Raw genomic sequence first — 16,256 nt, 5'->3', positions numbered from 1 at the left:
ATTCATTTTCAGCAGGGTAAACATCCATAATAAATAAGCTCAATTAATATTGTTATTTACAACTGATAAAGTTTTCATGATATATTTTTTACATTTGCTTGCTTGACTAAGGAATACTGATAGAACCTTCTTAAATGTTTTACAAATGCTGTGTATAAAATATAAAAATTTGGTGTGCAAAAATCATTCGTCATCCATTTAATGACAGACCTAAGCAAATTTGTAAATAAAATGATCTGTCTGGCTATATCTATGCTGAATTGCTAAGGTATTCTAACGTTGCATACAAATTGTCACTGTGAACGTTCTCAGAAGGCTACGTCAGAATACCTGTAGCAAGTAGCAATCTGGCATCAATATAACAACAGCCTACAATTATTTTATGTTTTGAAACATGTATATATTTTATAAAAATTTGTTTCTCACAGAGTCCTTAGAAGATGCTGAAAATAAAGCAGCAAACAAATCTAAAAGAATGATAATCACAAAGAAACTTACTTGCGATGAAGAATCAATAAAGGGACAAACGACGGATACTGTAAACCCTGTAAGTATAAAATAGTCTCTCAGAATTTTTTTTTATTACAATTAATGATTATTTCATCTCATTGTATTTATAGGTTAACCTACAAATTTGTAAAAAATTTTCACAAAAGCAAAATTCAGAACGCATTCTACAAACATACAAGAGTCAAGTGTTAATGTGTAGTTGCTCAGAATTAGTTATTGAAGATGAATCAGATCAGAGTATGTTTAACGATATGCTTAAGTACACAAACACATAATGTTTTGTTCAATTGACAGATTTTATCAAAGTAACTGCTACGAATGAAAGAAAAGGTACGTTAAAGTAAATAATTATAAATCAGCTTTTGCATGAAACTTTATATTGCTAATCAATACAAATATACTTGTTTAATTCACACAGATAATTCTTATTTGGTATTTTACAGAAACAAATCCTATAGTTACAATAGAAAATGAAGAAGCAAATAAAAGTTGCAGTAATGTAATGTCATTGTCCAAACCTATTTTGTCGAGTAGCAATCTAAGTCTTTCAAGCCTTGCACATGATAATCGGACTGCACAACCAGCGCAAAAAACAAGAAAAACATTTGCAAAGCCACAAGAAATTTGTACTCCTTTAAAGAGTATACAGAACCAAACTTTAACACTTCGTTCATTAAGTGAAAACTCGTCTACTGCTCTTAATATTCCTAACGGATCTGATGCCTCTACAACATCATCCGTAGAAAGACAAGAATTTCGAAAAAGATTGGCACGTTTGAGAGAAGTTTCTCCATCAGAGACTGATTCGCCACAATCTTCACAATGTGCAACACCAAAATCAGCAGTTGCTCGTTTGCAGGCTACAAAAAAAAAAAAAAAAAATTATCATTGCAGGATGTAACAAATCAAGCTAGTTATTTAGAATCATCACATAACTTCCCAGCTGATAATACAAAGGAAAATGGCAAAAGTAGTCATTCAAAATCATCGCAAAATGTCAAATCGCAAAAAGCTAATATTACACAGGAAAATTATGGAAGAAATCATTTGATATCACCACCTAATTCGCTAGCCAATGAAACACAGAACAATGACATAAATTTGAGTCCGCTTATTCCAAATACACCATCTAATTTCCCAGCCAATGAAACACGGAACAATGGCAGAAATTTGAGTCCGCCTAATCCAAATAATATACCGAGTGACCGAGACGAGTCGAATGAATCTGATGGAGAGTCATCATCTGCAAGCAGTGGTAGCTAAATATTTTGTATCTACTTAATATTTAATACTTGATATGTAATTTTTGCAAAACATTTATTTTCTACATTTTTCAGAAGCTGATGAGGAAGTTGAGTGTAAATATTTGTACACATACAAGAGAAAATTGTACAAATAGTACAAAAAGCAGAAAATTGATATGAAGCCAAATATTGCAGAGCACCATGCGAGATACGAAAGCGTTGATGATGATAACGTATGTATAATATTATATATATTAAAATAAGTATTGATAACTCACAGCACTTCTAATTAAGATGTAAATTATTATCTAGACTTTTCAGATTTACCTTGGTCAAAATATTACTGTTGGAACTGACTCATGGCGCTTATGGAAGAGCCTTAAATACACTCTTTTCTTAAGAGATCTAGCAGGTTGTCTTTGGAGAAAGAGCATATTACCATACCGATGCCTTGATTAAAAAAAAGCAAAAAAAAACATGCCTAGAGGAGCTGAGCTAAAGCTTTGTTCACCTCGAAAATTGGACTTATACTTAAGTACGTATATTACTCTCACACACATGCACATATGCACTCACTCATTCACGCGCACACGCACACACGCACACGCACACGCACACGCACACGCACACGCACACGCATACGCACACGCACACGCACACATACACTACAAACACTACACACACGCACACGCACACGCGCATATGCATTGTCAATTTATGATTAATTATTATTTACATTTACAGGCGTATTTAAAGATTTTCTTAAAGTACATAAAAGGTACAAAAATATGTCTGATGATGACCACGATTTGATGATCAAGAACTCAACCGAAGTTATTACTTGTGTAATAAGAGATGAACGGAAGATTTATTTAAAGAAGCTTAAAAAAAGAAGGACTGCTTAAATTTCCTTTTCATATAAAACTATGATAAAGAAAAATAATGTTTTTTCTACCTTCTTAAAAATGTAATTTATTTTAACTAATAAAATGCTTACCACAATAACAAATTGTATTCCCTTTGTATTCTGTGTGCGTAAAACTTAATTTTATGCACTGTTTTGCAAATATAAAATAAAAATAACAATCGATAATGATAAGAGTGTATTACAACATTCAAATTTCAAATGATTATCAGCTGATTATCAGCTGATTATCAACTGACGTTTTGGCATGATTATCAGATGAAAATCAGGTGATAATCAGGTGATAATCAGGTGATAATCAGGTGATAATCAGGTGATAATCAGGTGATAATCAGGTGATAATCAGGTGATTATCAGGTGATAATCAGGTGACTTTTTTCAGTAGGGTTCACTATTTTTTCCCAATCAAAACAGCTATCTTCGAATTCCTACACATTTTTCTTAACTTTTTAAAAACATGCCTTTAATTACATAATAGAATCTAATTAACGTAACAAAAAAAAAAACTAATAATACCTGTACATAACTGTTGTCTTTGTCTCAATTTGGACATTCCTCTGCTGCAAATTTCTGTTTTGTTCAGTTATCTTGAGTCTGAAATCTTTAGATAGAAACTGTTATGTGCTGAATATTTGTTCCACTAAGGACCAATATAAGTATGGAAAATTATGTAATTTCATATTTTATATCCTTACATAAAGATCAATTAATTTTATTATCATTTTATTCAATACTTATCTAAATTATTAAATAAGACAGTATTAAAAATATATTTTGATATAGTATGCGTGAAATGCAGTATTACGCACGCTCCGCGTGCGTTCAAGCACATTTTTCGCCTTCTGTCACGGAAAATAACGTTCAGTACACATGCGAAAAGTTCATCATTATCAAATAAAAAATTAATAGTAAATAAAAACCAGTTCGTACTTGCCTACCTTTTACCTTTTGAGAAAGGTTTTATTTTAAAGATTTCACGAATTTTTAAGGGTAATTCATAATTATAATAAAAACTATCCTCTCGATAGATATATTACATTATACTTCACTAACTTTTTCCCGCCACGGAAGTTTCGAGGATAAGAAGGGAATTTGGAACGAGAAAAAAAAATTGAAAAGAAAAACACAACACAAAATTTAGATCAGCTATAGAATGATAACGGATCGTTTATTTTTTACGAAAATTCTTTTTAAATAAAAGTTCTTTTAATATCTTTGAAGGCAACATTGGTTCGCCTGATAAAATAACGTATTCCAATAAGATATAAATGTTTGAATATTTTTAGAGGTTAGAAAACTCTATGTCAAAGAATATAAGGTTGCGGTGTGCCCGACAGCTCGTATAGTACTCTAGTACTTATACTTGTCATCGGGGGCGCTACCGCGCCCCATGATTTACAAACACATGGATTTAAAAAAAAGCATACCTGAACAAATAACTATATGTAGCATCCCTTTCATTTAGATGAAATCTGCAGATTACATCTTGTGATATGCATGAATACATACAGCATTCATCATTTTATGTTCCCAAACCTATAGTTTTAAAAAAAGAGCAGCATATTTGCACAAATAATTATTTGCAGCATCACATTTATCTCGACCAAATCCGCAGATTACATTTTGTGATATGCATGAAACCATACGGCATTCGTCATTTCATATTCGCAAACCCATAGTTTTAGAAGAAAGATCATATCAGCATAATAAAATTATTTGCAGCATCCCTTTTATCTGGACCAATCTTAAAATAATCTTTATTCATCCAGGTGTGTAAATAAATAAACAAATAAATATATATATATATATATATATATATATATATATATATATATATATATATATATATATATATATATATTGTAACGGGGTGAGACTTGACGTGAGAGCTAACTTACGGTTATCCCTACATGACTCAAATGTCAACGTAGAAGATAAAAATAATTTACTAACGACACTCTGCTACAATGTTGGAATCGAGGGTGGATTTGTATAAATAAAATATACTGAGGTTAGTATTGAGAATATATTGTAAAGTGGCGATAGCCACAAGTCGGCGGTGCGTCCGATCAGCTCCGTCTTACAATAGAGAGAAAGTGTACAGTGGAGCATGTACAGTATAGCCTAGCGTAGCCCACGCTTGTACAAAGTATAGAGTCTCGTGCGCGGACTCGTCTCGTTGCACTAAATCGTCGTCAATTAAGAGATGGCGCAACGTGTACAAATTTGAGTATATTATCACGATCATATATATTTACATATTACAACATTAAAATTGTAATATTCTGTAAATAGTATTCGAAACTTCCTGCAACAAACAATTAACAATAATAATTTAAATCTTCTATTAAATTATATATTACAAAAAACAAATATAGGATTTCAAACAGAAAAACACGGAACAAATTAACATATTTTTCAGACAACACAATTCGTAGCATAAAAGGGAGGCCCTACCTATACTCTTAGAAATCTTGCATGAACGTACTGAGCATACTATGTCAGAAGCGAAAGAGAAGCCACTTATTTGAATTCTAAAGACTAATTCTTGAATTAGTGTTACTAAAAGATAAAAATAAAAAAAGAAAAGAGAATTAATACACTAAAAATTCGTAAATGACTTCTAGGTAAAAAAAATGTAATCAATTGTTTGTAAGTTACGGTACTCTTACTTTTTTAACAGATTTGGCTTTAATCTTAATAAGACCATTGTCAGTCATGAATTATCAAATCTTAAAAATGTATGGTCGTTTGCAAAAGTTTATAACATTGCAACCAATTTATAAAGCATAAATTTATCAAAATCTTAATTAAAAAAAATATATATAAATTCACTAGAGATACGACACTTGAGATACAACAGTTACTGAAAAATACCTATTCACTTGAAAAGTTGATTGGTATACTTAGCAAAAATAATTATTCTAATTAATTTTATAGGCGTATTTTAAAACTTATGAAAGAAACTAATACACAAAAAAATTTCAAAATCAAGTTTAATGTCAAATCTATTGTGAGTCATAAATTATAAAAAGCTTGAAATTGTATAATCGTTTCAAGAAATAGAAATACTTGAAAAATTTCAACTCACCACACAACGTTTTTGTATCTCCTTAGTTTGAAAAAAGTTCCAAAAGCTAGATGTTCTCCCAAAAATTCACTGCCAGTACATAGATGTCCTAGCTGGCCTTAGCTTATTTCTAACCCTCTTCTAAAATAGATCACTTTTATTGACACGATTAGATAAAGCTGAGTGTTCCGTGACATGTCGCTGCCGGGGTCAACGTCAAAAGTGTCGTTCTTCGTTGATCTTTTTCTATTGTTATGATTTGCAAGTGAAAGAGGGAAGGCACTAAACATACGATCATGACTGTCAGGAAAACACACCACAAATGAAATGACAAGTCTGATAGTGTCGATAGCGGCAGTTTGTCACACATACAATTTTGTAACTTCTTAGTTAACAGAAGGCCTGCATCTCAAAAAAGGTGGGCCTAATAGCATATAAAAAGCATTGCAGACGTTTTGTTTGCTGTTAATATACAAAATAACACAAACTGCATCAGATACACATAGGTGGGCTGCAGTAGCAAGTTCCAAGTCTAGACGATGGATTAGTTTGCAGAAATTAGCTCATTTACATATTTTGGTCTTTGAAACTTGAATAATTATGAACCTATTCATCGTCCAGACTTAAAACTTGATACATGAGCCCTTAGGGTGCCTAAAATGAAGTCTATGTAATTTTGTAACTTTCCAATTTACAAAAGGCCTGCGTTAAATAGCAAATAAAAAGCAATGCAGACTTTCTGCTACCTGAAAATTTAAATTACACAGTCTTTACGCAATACACGTTGAGGGCTTCTATGTCAAGTTCCAGGTCTGGATGTTGATAAAAATAGCACTTTCTATTAGATTTATAGGGTGCTTTAAAAACTCTATTAAAATCGTTTGAATTCATTATTCCAATTGACGATTGACTTATCAATCACGTAGCTCCATATATAAAGACATGATACACTTACAAAAATGTATTCTTATGATTAGCGATGATGTTATAGATAATGATGTTTTGTTTGTAGGATTTGTTAAAATAGAAAAGAGAACGAATAAAGTAACGATGAAGATCCTTTTATTATAGTTATTATGTCAGAGAATCATAAAGAATACCCAGCAATAGGATGACAGTAAAAATTAAAAAAAATAAAAATTAGAAAGTGTGAAGATTGAAAATTTAAAATTCATAAACGGAGATTTTTAAATGAAAAATTTATAAAACGAAAATAGTAAAATGAAATAGTGTGGAAGGTGATATTTGTGGTTAAAATTTTGCGCAAGGGATAGTCATAGTCATAGTCAGTTAGATGGAGGTGAAGTGCGGCCGCCCCTGTACGGGGACGTGCCGGTCAAGCACTCAGGCGAAGCCCATTGTGCTGTGCCTCTTGTACTTTAAAATATTACTTTATAAACCCTTGTTTATAGCTTCGGCAACTCATCAAATTGATGCCAAGCTGTTTGACCTTAGCTCGTCTAATCCCAGCATAGAAACATCCCACACCCCCTGTCTTGTCCCCGTGAAAGCTGGACATTCATACAGCAGGTGAAAGGTGGTCTCCATCAGTTGCAAGTTGAGTCAGTCCTTGATTGTTTGTTTACCTCGCAGGTAAAACGGCGACTGCACACCTTCTTGCTCAAATGCCGTCCGCACCTCTACTTGCTAGCCTGTCTGCCTTTGCGTTACCCACTACGCTGAAGTGCCCTAGTCTCCACACTAGTCTCACCACCTTGTGTTCCGCCAGTGATTCCAGTGCCTGTCTGCACCTAAGTACCTCTTTTGATGAGATACTGATACTATCTAGCGCCATGAGAGCTGCCCTGCTATCCGAGCAGAAGCTTAGTTTTTTGCCCTGTGCTTCTCTCTAACAGCCATTTGGCATTACAGCTGCCTCTGTAATGGCCCTGATTTTTACCTGGAAAACCGTAGCATGATGGTCAAGCAAGCACAAAATCTCTTGTGTGTCCTCCTTTTCCCAGGCACCTGCCCCTACGCCGTTCTAATTTTTTAAGCCGTTGGTAAACCACACTACACTGTTTTTGAGGAGTAATCCCGTCTTCCGTTACTCCCTTTCTGGGATCACGATCGAAGATGTATAGTGTAATCTAAGTGTGCTTTGGGAAGGTGCTCACGTTGTGGGCGTGGTTCTATCCAGGGCGAGCGAGCTGCGGCAACACCTTGTTGCCCTCGTACCAAGCGTCTGGCTCCCCGAGACGTCGGGGCGCGCTTGGTTCACGGTTGCGGACCACATTCTCGCTCCCCAGGTCCGGTTTCCAGACCACAAGGATCAGGACGGAAGCAGCGGCGTACTACGGCGAGGCCAGCTCAGCGTCTTCTTCAGCTGCAGCTTATTTCTTTGCGATATTGCGGTAAGAGAGCTCTCTGCGTGCGTCAAAGATACCCCGCGTCTCTGCGTGCGTCTTTTTGAATAAGTTTTTCTTCTCTAGAGTCACTTTTCTTTTCTTTCATTTGTATAATTTCCTTTTCTTATTTTTAATAAAGCTTACACTTGCTGAGGCTTTTCCCTCTGATCCGTGAGGGTTTTTACGCCACAGCAAGAGCACTTTTCTTTTACCGCGAAATAGTGTGTTTTTAATTAAAGAACCCTTCACTCACTCAATCCCTCTCCTTCTTGGAACTCACTCTGAGTTCTTCCACTCACTTTTTAGATTATTATTCAGTTAAAAAATTTTTGATGATTATCACCTGATAATCAGCTGACGTTTTGACACGATTATCAGCTGATTATCAGCTGATTATCAGCTATTAATCAGCTGATTGTCATCTGCTTTTTTTCAGTAGGGATTAGCTGATCAATTACCTTAACCTGATAAGACATGGCACGGCCGTTTTTTCATTCAAAATTATTACCGTTAGGTATACATCAATCAAGCTTCTTTATGTCTATAATACAGCAGATGAGTCAACAGGACATATGGTTTAAATTCTATTATATTTGTAATATCTATAAAGGAGCCTTTGTAATAATTACAGAATCGTATGTATATCTATAGCTATCACTGACTGAAATAAAAAAAAGAGAATCGGAGAGGCGAAAATATAATTGTTTTCGCAAAATTAATTTTCAAACTTTTACAATTATTTTACAAACGAGAAATTTTCTTAACAAAATAATATGGCAATTACAAAGATCTTATGAAAATTTTTGAAATTGTATACTCATACATAAAAATCAACAGGAGAGAGAATAAAATATATACATTCGTAAAACATAAATAGGTTATTTAGCTAATTTAAAGTATAATAGTCTCATACTTTTCATCAGAGCGCTACCGCGCTTCTTAATATTTCCAAGTTCATTTTTTAATGATAGAAGAATCTGCGAACTATGTGAAAAAAAAACACTGAAGACTAATGAAATCTGGAATCTCTATGAGTCGTTTGATAGGGAAATAGGTATAGCGAAATCGAAAAACACGTCACTTAAGCAAAAACATTTGGAACTGTAGGTCGACCGAAACTCTAGGTGTCTAGAAGATTAAGAGTTTGGCATTGTAGGCCCCCCCATTCTGGCATGCAGCCTTCCTCTACCACTGTTTTCTTCGCGGAGCATCAACACGCTTGCGCGACGGGGAAATAGCTTTTTTATCAAGGGGCGCGATAGCGCCGCTTTGGCAAGAAAAAGTACGAAGTACGATTTTTCGACGGCGCGACCCTATATACTTTGAAATTAGGTTTCCCAACCTTAAAAAAATCTCGATTGCATTTAAATCATTATTATTGCGCGTATGCGCAATCTGTTGGTATCTACTTAAATATATTATCCTGATTTTTCATGTATAAAAGGTTCATTCAAGAATATTAAGTTATTAATTTAATATTGCAAGTTGAAAATTTTCTCGGTATATTTCATTTCGTTCAGAGATTCCATCCTCTCCCGATATTTTCCGTCTCCTCCGGTCACGTGACTTCCGGTGAGTATATTTGGTATTATACACCAGTGGTTACAGTAGTTAATCTACTTTACCGACATTCGTCTGCTACTCGGCGATACGCGATTATAATATGCATGTAATGCTATACGTATATATGCATATGTTGCTATACGATTATATGCGCGATGCGATCAATATTTGAACCAATAGTAGCTTGTTGTCTATTGAATAGATCAAGATTTAATGAAGTGCAATAGCAAGAAGAAGATGCTTTGTAAAAGTTGTAAAATCTCTCAAAAAAAAAACTTTTTTCAAAAGTGAAAATCTTGGCAAGAAAAATGCTAATAAACGTAGTGAAATCTCTAAATATAAAAATGTCAAGTAAATGTTTTTTTTTTTGCTATACGCATTAAAATATCATTTTTTGGGAAAACATAATTTTAACTTTATTTTTATATCTTAATGCGTATAGCAAAAAAAACATTTACTTGACATTTTTATATTTAGAGATTTCACTACGTTTATTAGCATTTTTCTTGCCAAGATTTTCACTTTTGAAAAAAGTTTTTTTTTTGAGAGATATAATATAGGATAGGATTTTTGTTATTTTTGTCATTTTTGTTTCAGATTTAGAACAAGTATAATGCTTACAATTCTACATTGAGAATGTTTACCTGTATTTCTAAATTAAACATTTTTGGTCATAAAAGAAGTGTTAATATAGAAAAAAAAACTAATGATCAAAACAATTCTCACTTACATGGACTATATGCGGTGAGTTTTCAATTTATACATAAAAAACTGCTGTGAATTATTTCGTATGTAATTTTTTTCCACCTTATAAATTGTTTGGCTATCAATTTTTTTTAACTTCCCGTATAACTCTATAAAGTTTTTGTAATTTTTCATTTGATGGATAAATTTTAGTAGACAGGCTATAGGCATAGCAAAACAGAGACATACTAAAAGGCCCGTCTTCCCTCAGAGAGTTTCGGTATCCGATGAGAAATTAAGATGGGATTACCCTTTCTCTAATACGTTTTGGAATGCCTATAGCGTTCTCTACTATTGAACCCAATGAGAGAGTGGGATAGTTTCCCTCACTTTCACCCACATATTCCCCGAGAGAGGAATTTTTAAATACCCATAGTGTTCTCTTAATTTCCTCTCTTGCACGAAGCACTCAAAGATGTTTAACCGTCTACGAAAAATCTATTAGCTAATTATATTTAACTCTTTCACCCTTATTCTTGGTCCCTTCGGCGAGCAAATTAGAATATGTTGATATTTCACGAAGGAAAACTATTCGTTACTTTATTTTTAGAAGGCTTCCTCCCCAAAAATACACAAGGCCAATAGGTCTAATGCACGCTGCAAAAGCCTGCAGAAATTTCGAAAATACACACACGTGGACCGCTGGATCTTATGGTAGTCATTAAGGTGGAGTTCCACTGAATATTTTGACTTTTTCAACTTTTATTTAATTGGAATATTTTCTCAAATTTTGCACTGATATTCGATATAAAAAACCGCCACTAATTCTTTGGCACGTATATAAGGCACGATAGATAATATAGTATATTGTGTGCCGAAGGCGTAAGGTGGGCTGTTTTAGACCGAGTGTGGAGTTTGCAGTACGAGTCGGAAACGAGTCGGAAACAGGTCAAAAAGCCCGCTTATAGTTTTTGTGATGCATGTATAGATTTTCACGTTTCTCATAGCTATAAAGTGGGAGTAAATCGGCTGCTTTTTTTAACATTTTCATTAATTAACACAAGTATTTATGAATATCCTTAAAATTTTTAAAATTAATTAATAAGTTTCAGAATAAAATTTTACAATATTTTAAAAGTGTCAAATTATCTGTAATTAAAAATTCAAATCCTACAAAATGCATTTATAAAATATACAAATATAGAATGTATATATACATATGATCGTCATCGAAATACAACCGAGCAAGTGTCAGCGAGCGAGACATCTACTGCTAGTATAATATGAATTTAATTTCTCCTAATAGTCAGTAAAGTAGTACGCCACTCCAATCGTTATGACAGAATCACAGTATGTATGTCACCTTCCTTGTTTCTTTTTCTGCTTCTGACCTGCTCTGCTCCCTGCTTGTCCTCTCAGTGGGGAGTCGGCTCAGCTTCCAAAACGGAGTTATTACGAGGTTGTATTGGGCTCGTCAGGAATCAGCAGTTGCAGGTTAAAATATTTACTTGCGATTTAATTCTCATCCAATTTATTTTATAAGACACTTTTGATTAACGCTTGCTCGGAACTAACTGATTTATTTTAAAGCACTTGTGATTTCGCTTAAGACGACAACACATTCCGTCTAAGTCCCAAACCGAATTCGGGCAGAGGTTATGCACGATTTAAAAATTTTTCGTAGAATGACTGTGCGTTGACCTGTTGCTGGGTCCTTATATACCCTCTGGCTATAGATATCTGCTGCTTGTTGAAATTTTAGAGGGGTAGTGTTTTATCCAATTGGGAGGCTTTAGACGGGTTGCACTTCCTTATTTGTAGCTTTTTATGTTTTGGTCGAACTCAGTGGACCAATGAGAACATTTAGACTTAAAACCTCGTCTTGCATGTGCTCTAGTCGCCTTTGCTCTGTTCCGCCGTCAAGTGGCTGCAATTTACGATTATTTTTCTCACTGGATTATGCACGAGTGCTTCTTGAACTTGCAGAGGAGCTGTACCTCGGCTTCGCTGTGCGTGGTGTCACCTCCCGTGGCTGCCCGACATTTAGATATGGAGAACCTTTAAACAGCTAAACTAGCTAAACTATGATTTCCAACAACTAACTAGCTAAACTGAGCAAAACTATGATTTCCAACAAAAATATTTGTAGAAAACTCGTTTTGTTTTATAATAAGCGAGTTTATATATCACGCCCTGCTAAAAAAGTTAATAGAAGTTGATAGAAATCAATAGGATTTTTTATCGACTTTGAGTCTAACTTTTAATACCTTTTTTTTTTGCATTAGAACTTGCTAAAACGCGATAACATCGATATAAGTAGATAAAATTCTATATGAAAAATCACAATTAAAAGCTATAAACTTAATCTTCTTAACCTTTCACATATTTCTATTAAATTTTTTCATAGCAGGGCGAATGCTCAAAACAGTATCTCCATTTTTTTCTCGAGTGTGGTAGGACCGTAAAGTTGGCCGCACAAGCTATTATGTGTAATACAGTTGGGTATCGCTATTCCACAGATTTCTATAAACTGCGCAGAGTAAATGTGTTTACATGGTCTGCTTGAATTTAAGGTTATGTTTTTGAACAGCTGCTGCACTGTCGCTGCACAAACTTTCTGCAATAGTTGAACAATTAAGAATATTATACTTCGAAAGGAAAATTAAATTAGAAAAATATTGAAAATATACTTTTGAAATATTTTCATGTTTTACCGACCTCTCGCTTCAAAGGACAATAACAGACTGAGCTATAAAAGCACTGTTCTGGCTACTTATATACAAAAGTGGCGCATGCTTAGACTGTATAAAGAAACATCGGGGCAATATGGAAATCAGTGTAGTCTAAACTGACTTGTTTATTAATGCTTAGTCCCCTACAGTTTAACAATCACGCTTATCATCCTTAAAAATAAAAAGATAATTAGAAAAATATTGAAATTATACTTTGAAATTTTTCATGTTTTACCGACCTCTCCGCTTCAAAGGGCAATAACCGTCTGAGCTATAAAAACACTGTTCTGGCTATTTATATACATAGTTTCGCATGCGTAGACCGGATATACAAACATTAAGGCAATATGGAAATCGGTGTAGTCTAAACTGACTTCGTTATTAATGCTCAGTCCGCTCTAATTGAACAATCATAAATATTATCCTTCGAAAGGAAAAGTAAATTAGAAAAATAATAAAATTATACTTTTAAAATATTTTTATGTTTTACCGACCTCTCCGCTTCCAAGGGCAAAAACAGACTAAGCTATAATTGCACTGTTTTGGCTATTTATATAAAAGTTGCGCATGCGTAGACTGCATATACAAACATCGAGGCAATATGGAAATCAATGTAGTCGAAAGTGACTTGTTAGATAATGCTTAGTCCCCTACAGTTTAACAATCACGCTTATCATCCTTAAAAATAAAAAGATAATTAGAAAAATATTGAAATTATACTTTTGAAATATTTTCATGTTTTACCGACCTTTCCGCTTCAAAGGGCAAAAACAGACTGAGCAATAAAAACATTGTCCTGGCTATTTATATACATAGTTGCGAATGCGTAGACCGTATATACAAACATTAAGGCAATATGAAAATCGGTGTAGTCTAAACTGACTTCGTTATTAATGCTCAGTCCGCTCTAATTGAACAATCATAAATATTATCCTTCGAAAGGAAAAGTAAAATAGAAAAATATTAAAATTATACTTTTGAAATATTTTTATGTTTATTAGTGCTTAGTCCGCTCTAATTGAACAATCATAAATATTATCCTTCGAAAGGAAAAGTAAATTAGAAAAATAATAAAATTATACTTTTGAAATATTTTTATGTTTTACCGACCTCTCCGCTTCAAAGGGCAAAATCAGACTGAGCTATAAAAGCACTGTCCTGGCTATTTATATACAATGTTGGGCATGCTTTGACTGTATAAAGATACATCGGAGCAATATGGAACTTGGTGTTGTCTAAACTGACTTCTTTATTAATGCTTAGTCCGCTATAGTTTAACAATCACGCTTATCATCCTCCGTAATAAAAAGTGAATTAGAAAAATTTTGAAATTACATTTTTTTTAAATGTTCATGTTTTACCGACCTCTCCGCTTAAGGAGGTTTAGCTGATTTAGAAATAACAAACAGATTTGGGGGTAGAAATTCATACACCTAGATATGTCTTAACAAAAAGCTTATGCCTTGTTGAAAATATAGAGGTGGATATCTATATGGATAAACCGTGTGGATAATCCATATGGATTTATATAGATTTTATATGGCTTTGTATGGATGTATGGATGAGAAGACCAAAACTGGGGTTGTGAGCTGCAAAATATTCATTTTCTAATTAGTTTATAGAAACAACAATTTTTTGTTATGTCGAAAGGATCAAGCTTTTGGAGCTTGTAGCCCCAGTTTTGTTGTTATCATATGGATGGTAATTCCCTTAATGGTCAGATAACCTATATATAACAGACGCATAAGTAATTTTTAAAACGTTGAACTTTTCAAAAAACTAAATGGTTATCCATATGGATAATCCATATAGAATATCCACATGAAATCCATACAAATCCATATGGAATTCATATAAATCCATATGGATTATCCACATGGATCATCCATATGGATACCCACCTATATATTTTTAACAGGGTGCAAAATTTTGATTCATTTGGATACCTTTAAGACGAGATATTAATACAAGTATTTTTTCCATTTTTACATGGAAATTTATGGAGAATTATATTTTCCTCGTTTTAATTTGCAAATAATTATTGAATTAATAAACAGTTTCTGTTTCAAATTTCTGTATTAGGAAACTTATATTTGATGAATTCAAATTACTTTTTAAAACGATTGATAGGTACCTATATGCATAATAATTAATTAGCCTAATAAAAATATGTGCACTTAACCTCAAAAACTGAGTCCAATGTCGTCTGTATTAATTTTTTTGTTACATAAAGAGTTTGATTTCTTTATCTAAAATCATTATTAATTACACCGGCACACAAAATAAAAAAAGTTGTCTGCGCGAGAAATCAGACCTATCTATCTTTATGTTTTTCGGTCGCTGAATCCGAATCCGGGGTCAGTTTTACCCGATCACGTCAGGTTCAAGGTCAGTTCGAGGTCAAATTGGGAAGTAACGGTTAAAAAAATTAAAATGCTATATATTCATGTTTTTTTTGGTCGCTGAATCCAAATCCGGAATCAGTTTGGCCCCATCACGTCTGGGTCAAGGTCAGTTCAAGGTCAAACTGAGAAGAAACAGTTTAAACCGATTAAAATGTCATATCAAAACTTTCCAAAAATGGAAAAAGATACCGAAAAATTGTAAAAAATCTTATTTAATCACATAATATCTTCCTTGTGTACAGAGAAAAGTTGCTTTCGTTTATATTTTTTTCTTATTTTGCTTTTTTTCCACTAGCTTAGTAACTCGATGTCTTTCTTTACTTCTTTTTTCTCTTGTAACGAACTCTTTTTACTTCAAATGACCTATGCAATGGGTTTCTTTTTCTCTTTTTGTTATTTGTTTTAATGTCTCTCTTCAGTGTCCAGCAAAAATCTGCCATCATGTTGACATTCCATCTTCCTTGGTATCGATTCTCCATTACACTTATATCTTGATGAAATCGTTCTCCCTGTTCTTCACTGACATCTCCAAGATTAAGAGGGAAGTAATCAAGATGGGAATGTAAGAAATGCATTTTATAACTCATCAAGCAACCCAAATTTTTGAAATTCTCCAACATATGTTCAACTAGTTCCTGATAGTTCTCACTCTTTTTATTTCCTAAAAAGTTTTCACGAACAGTTTTAAAACTGAAGACCATACCATTGGTTTTGTAAATTTCAAGTTTCTTTCTGTTTTATCTCTTTCCCAGCGTGTTACCATCGTATAACATCT

General features: G+C 33.5%; 1 protein-coding gene across 12 annotated transcripts in view; it reads left to right on the top strand.

Moving 5' to 3' along the window:
* The window catches only part of LOC100114234 (cGMP-dependent protein kinase), a 474,555-nt gene that overhangs the window by 56,602 nt on the left and 401,697 nt on the right, over positions 1–16,256 (top strand). For all 12 annotated transcript variants that reach the window (XM_032601578.1, XM_032601577.1, XM_031925292.2 and 9 more), the window contains 1 exon segment: positions 10,258–10,404. In XM_032601578.1, the coding sequence (XP_032457469.1) occupies positions 10,297–10,404 (108 nt within the window). In that variant the 5' untranslated portion in view covers positions 10,258–10,296.

The sequence above is a fragment of the Nasonia vitripennis genome (genome assembly GCF_009193385.2).
Source record: "Nasonia vitripennis strain AsymCx chromosome 2 unlocalized genomic scaffold, Nvit_psr_1.1 chr2_random0009, whole genome shotgun sequence".
Classification (NCBI taxonomy): Eukaryota; Metazoa; Arthropoda; class Insecta; order Hymenoptera; family Pteromalidae; genus Nasonia; species Nasonia vitripennis.
The sequence above is the reverse complement of the archived record's forward strand: the minus strand, read 5'-3'. Positions and strand labels throughout refer to the sequence as shown.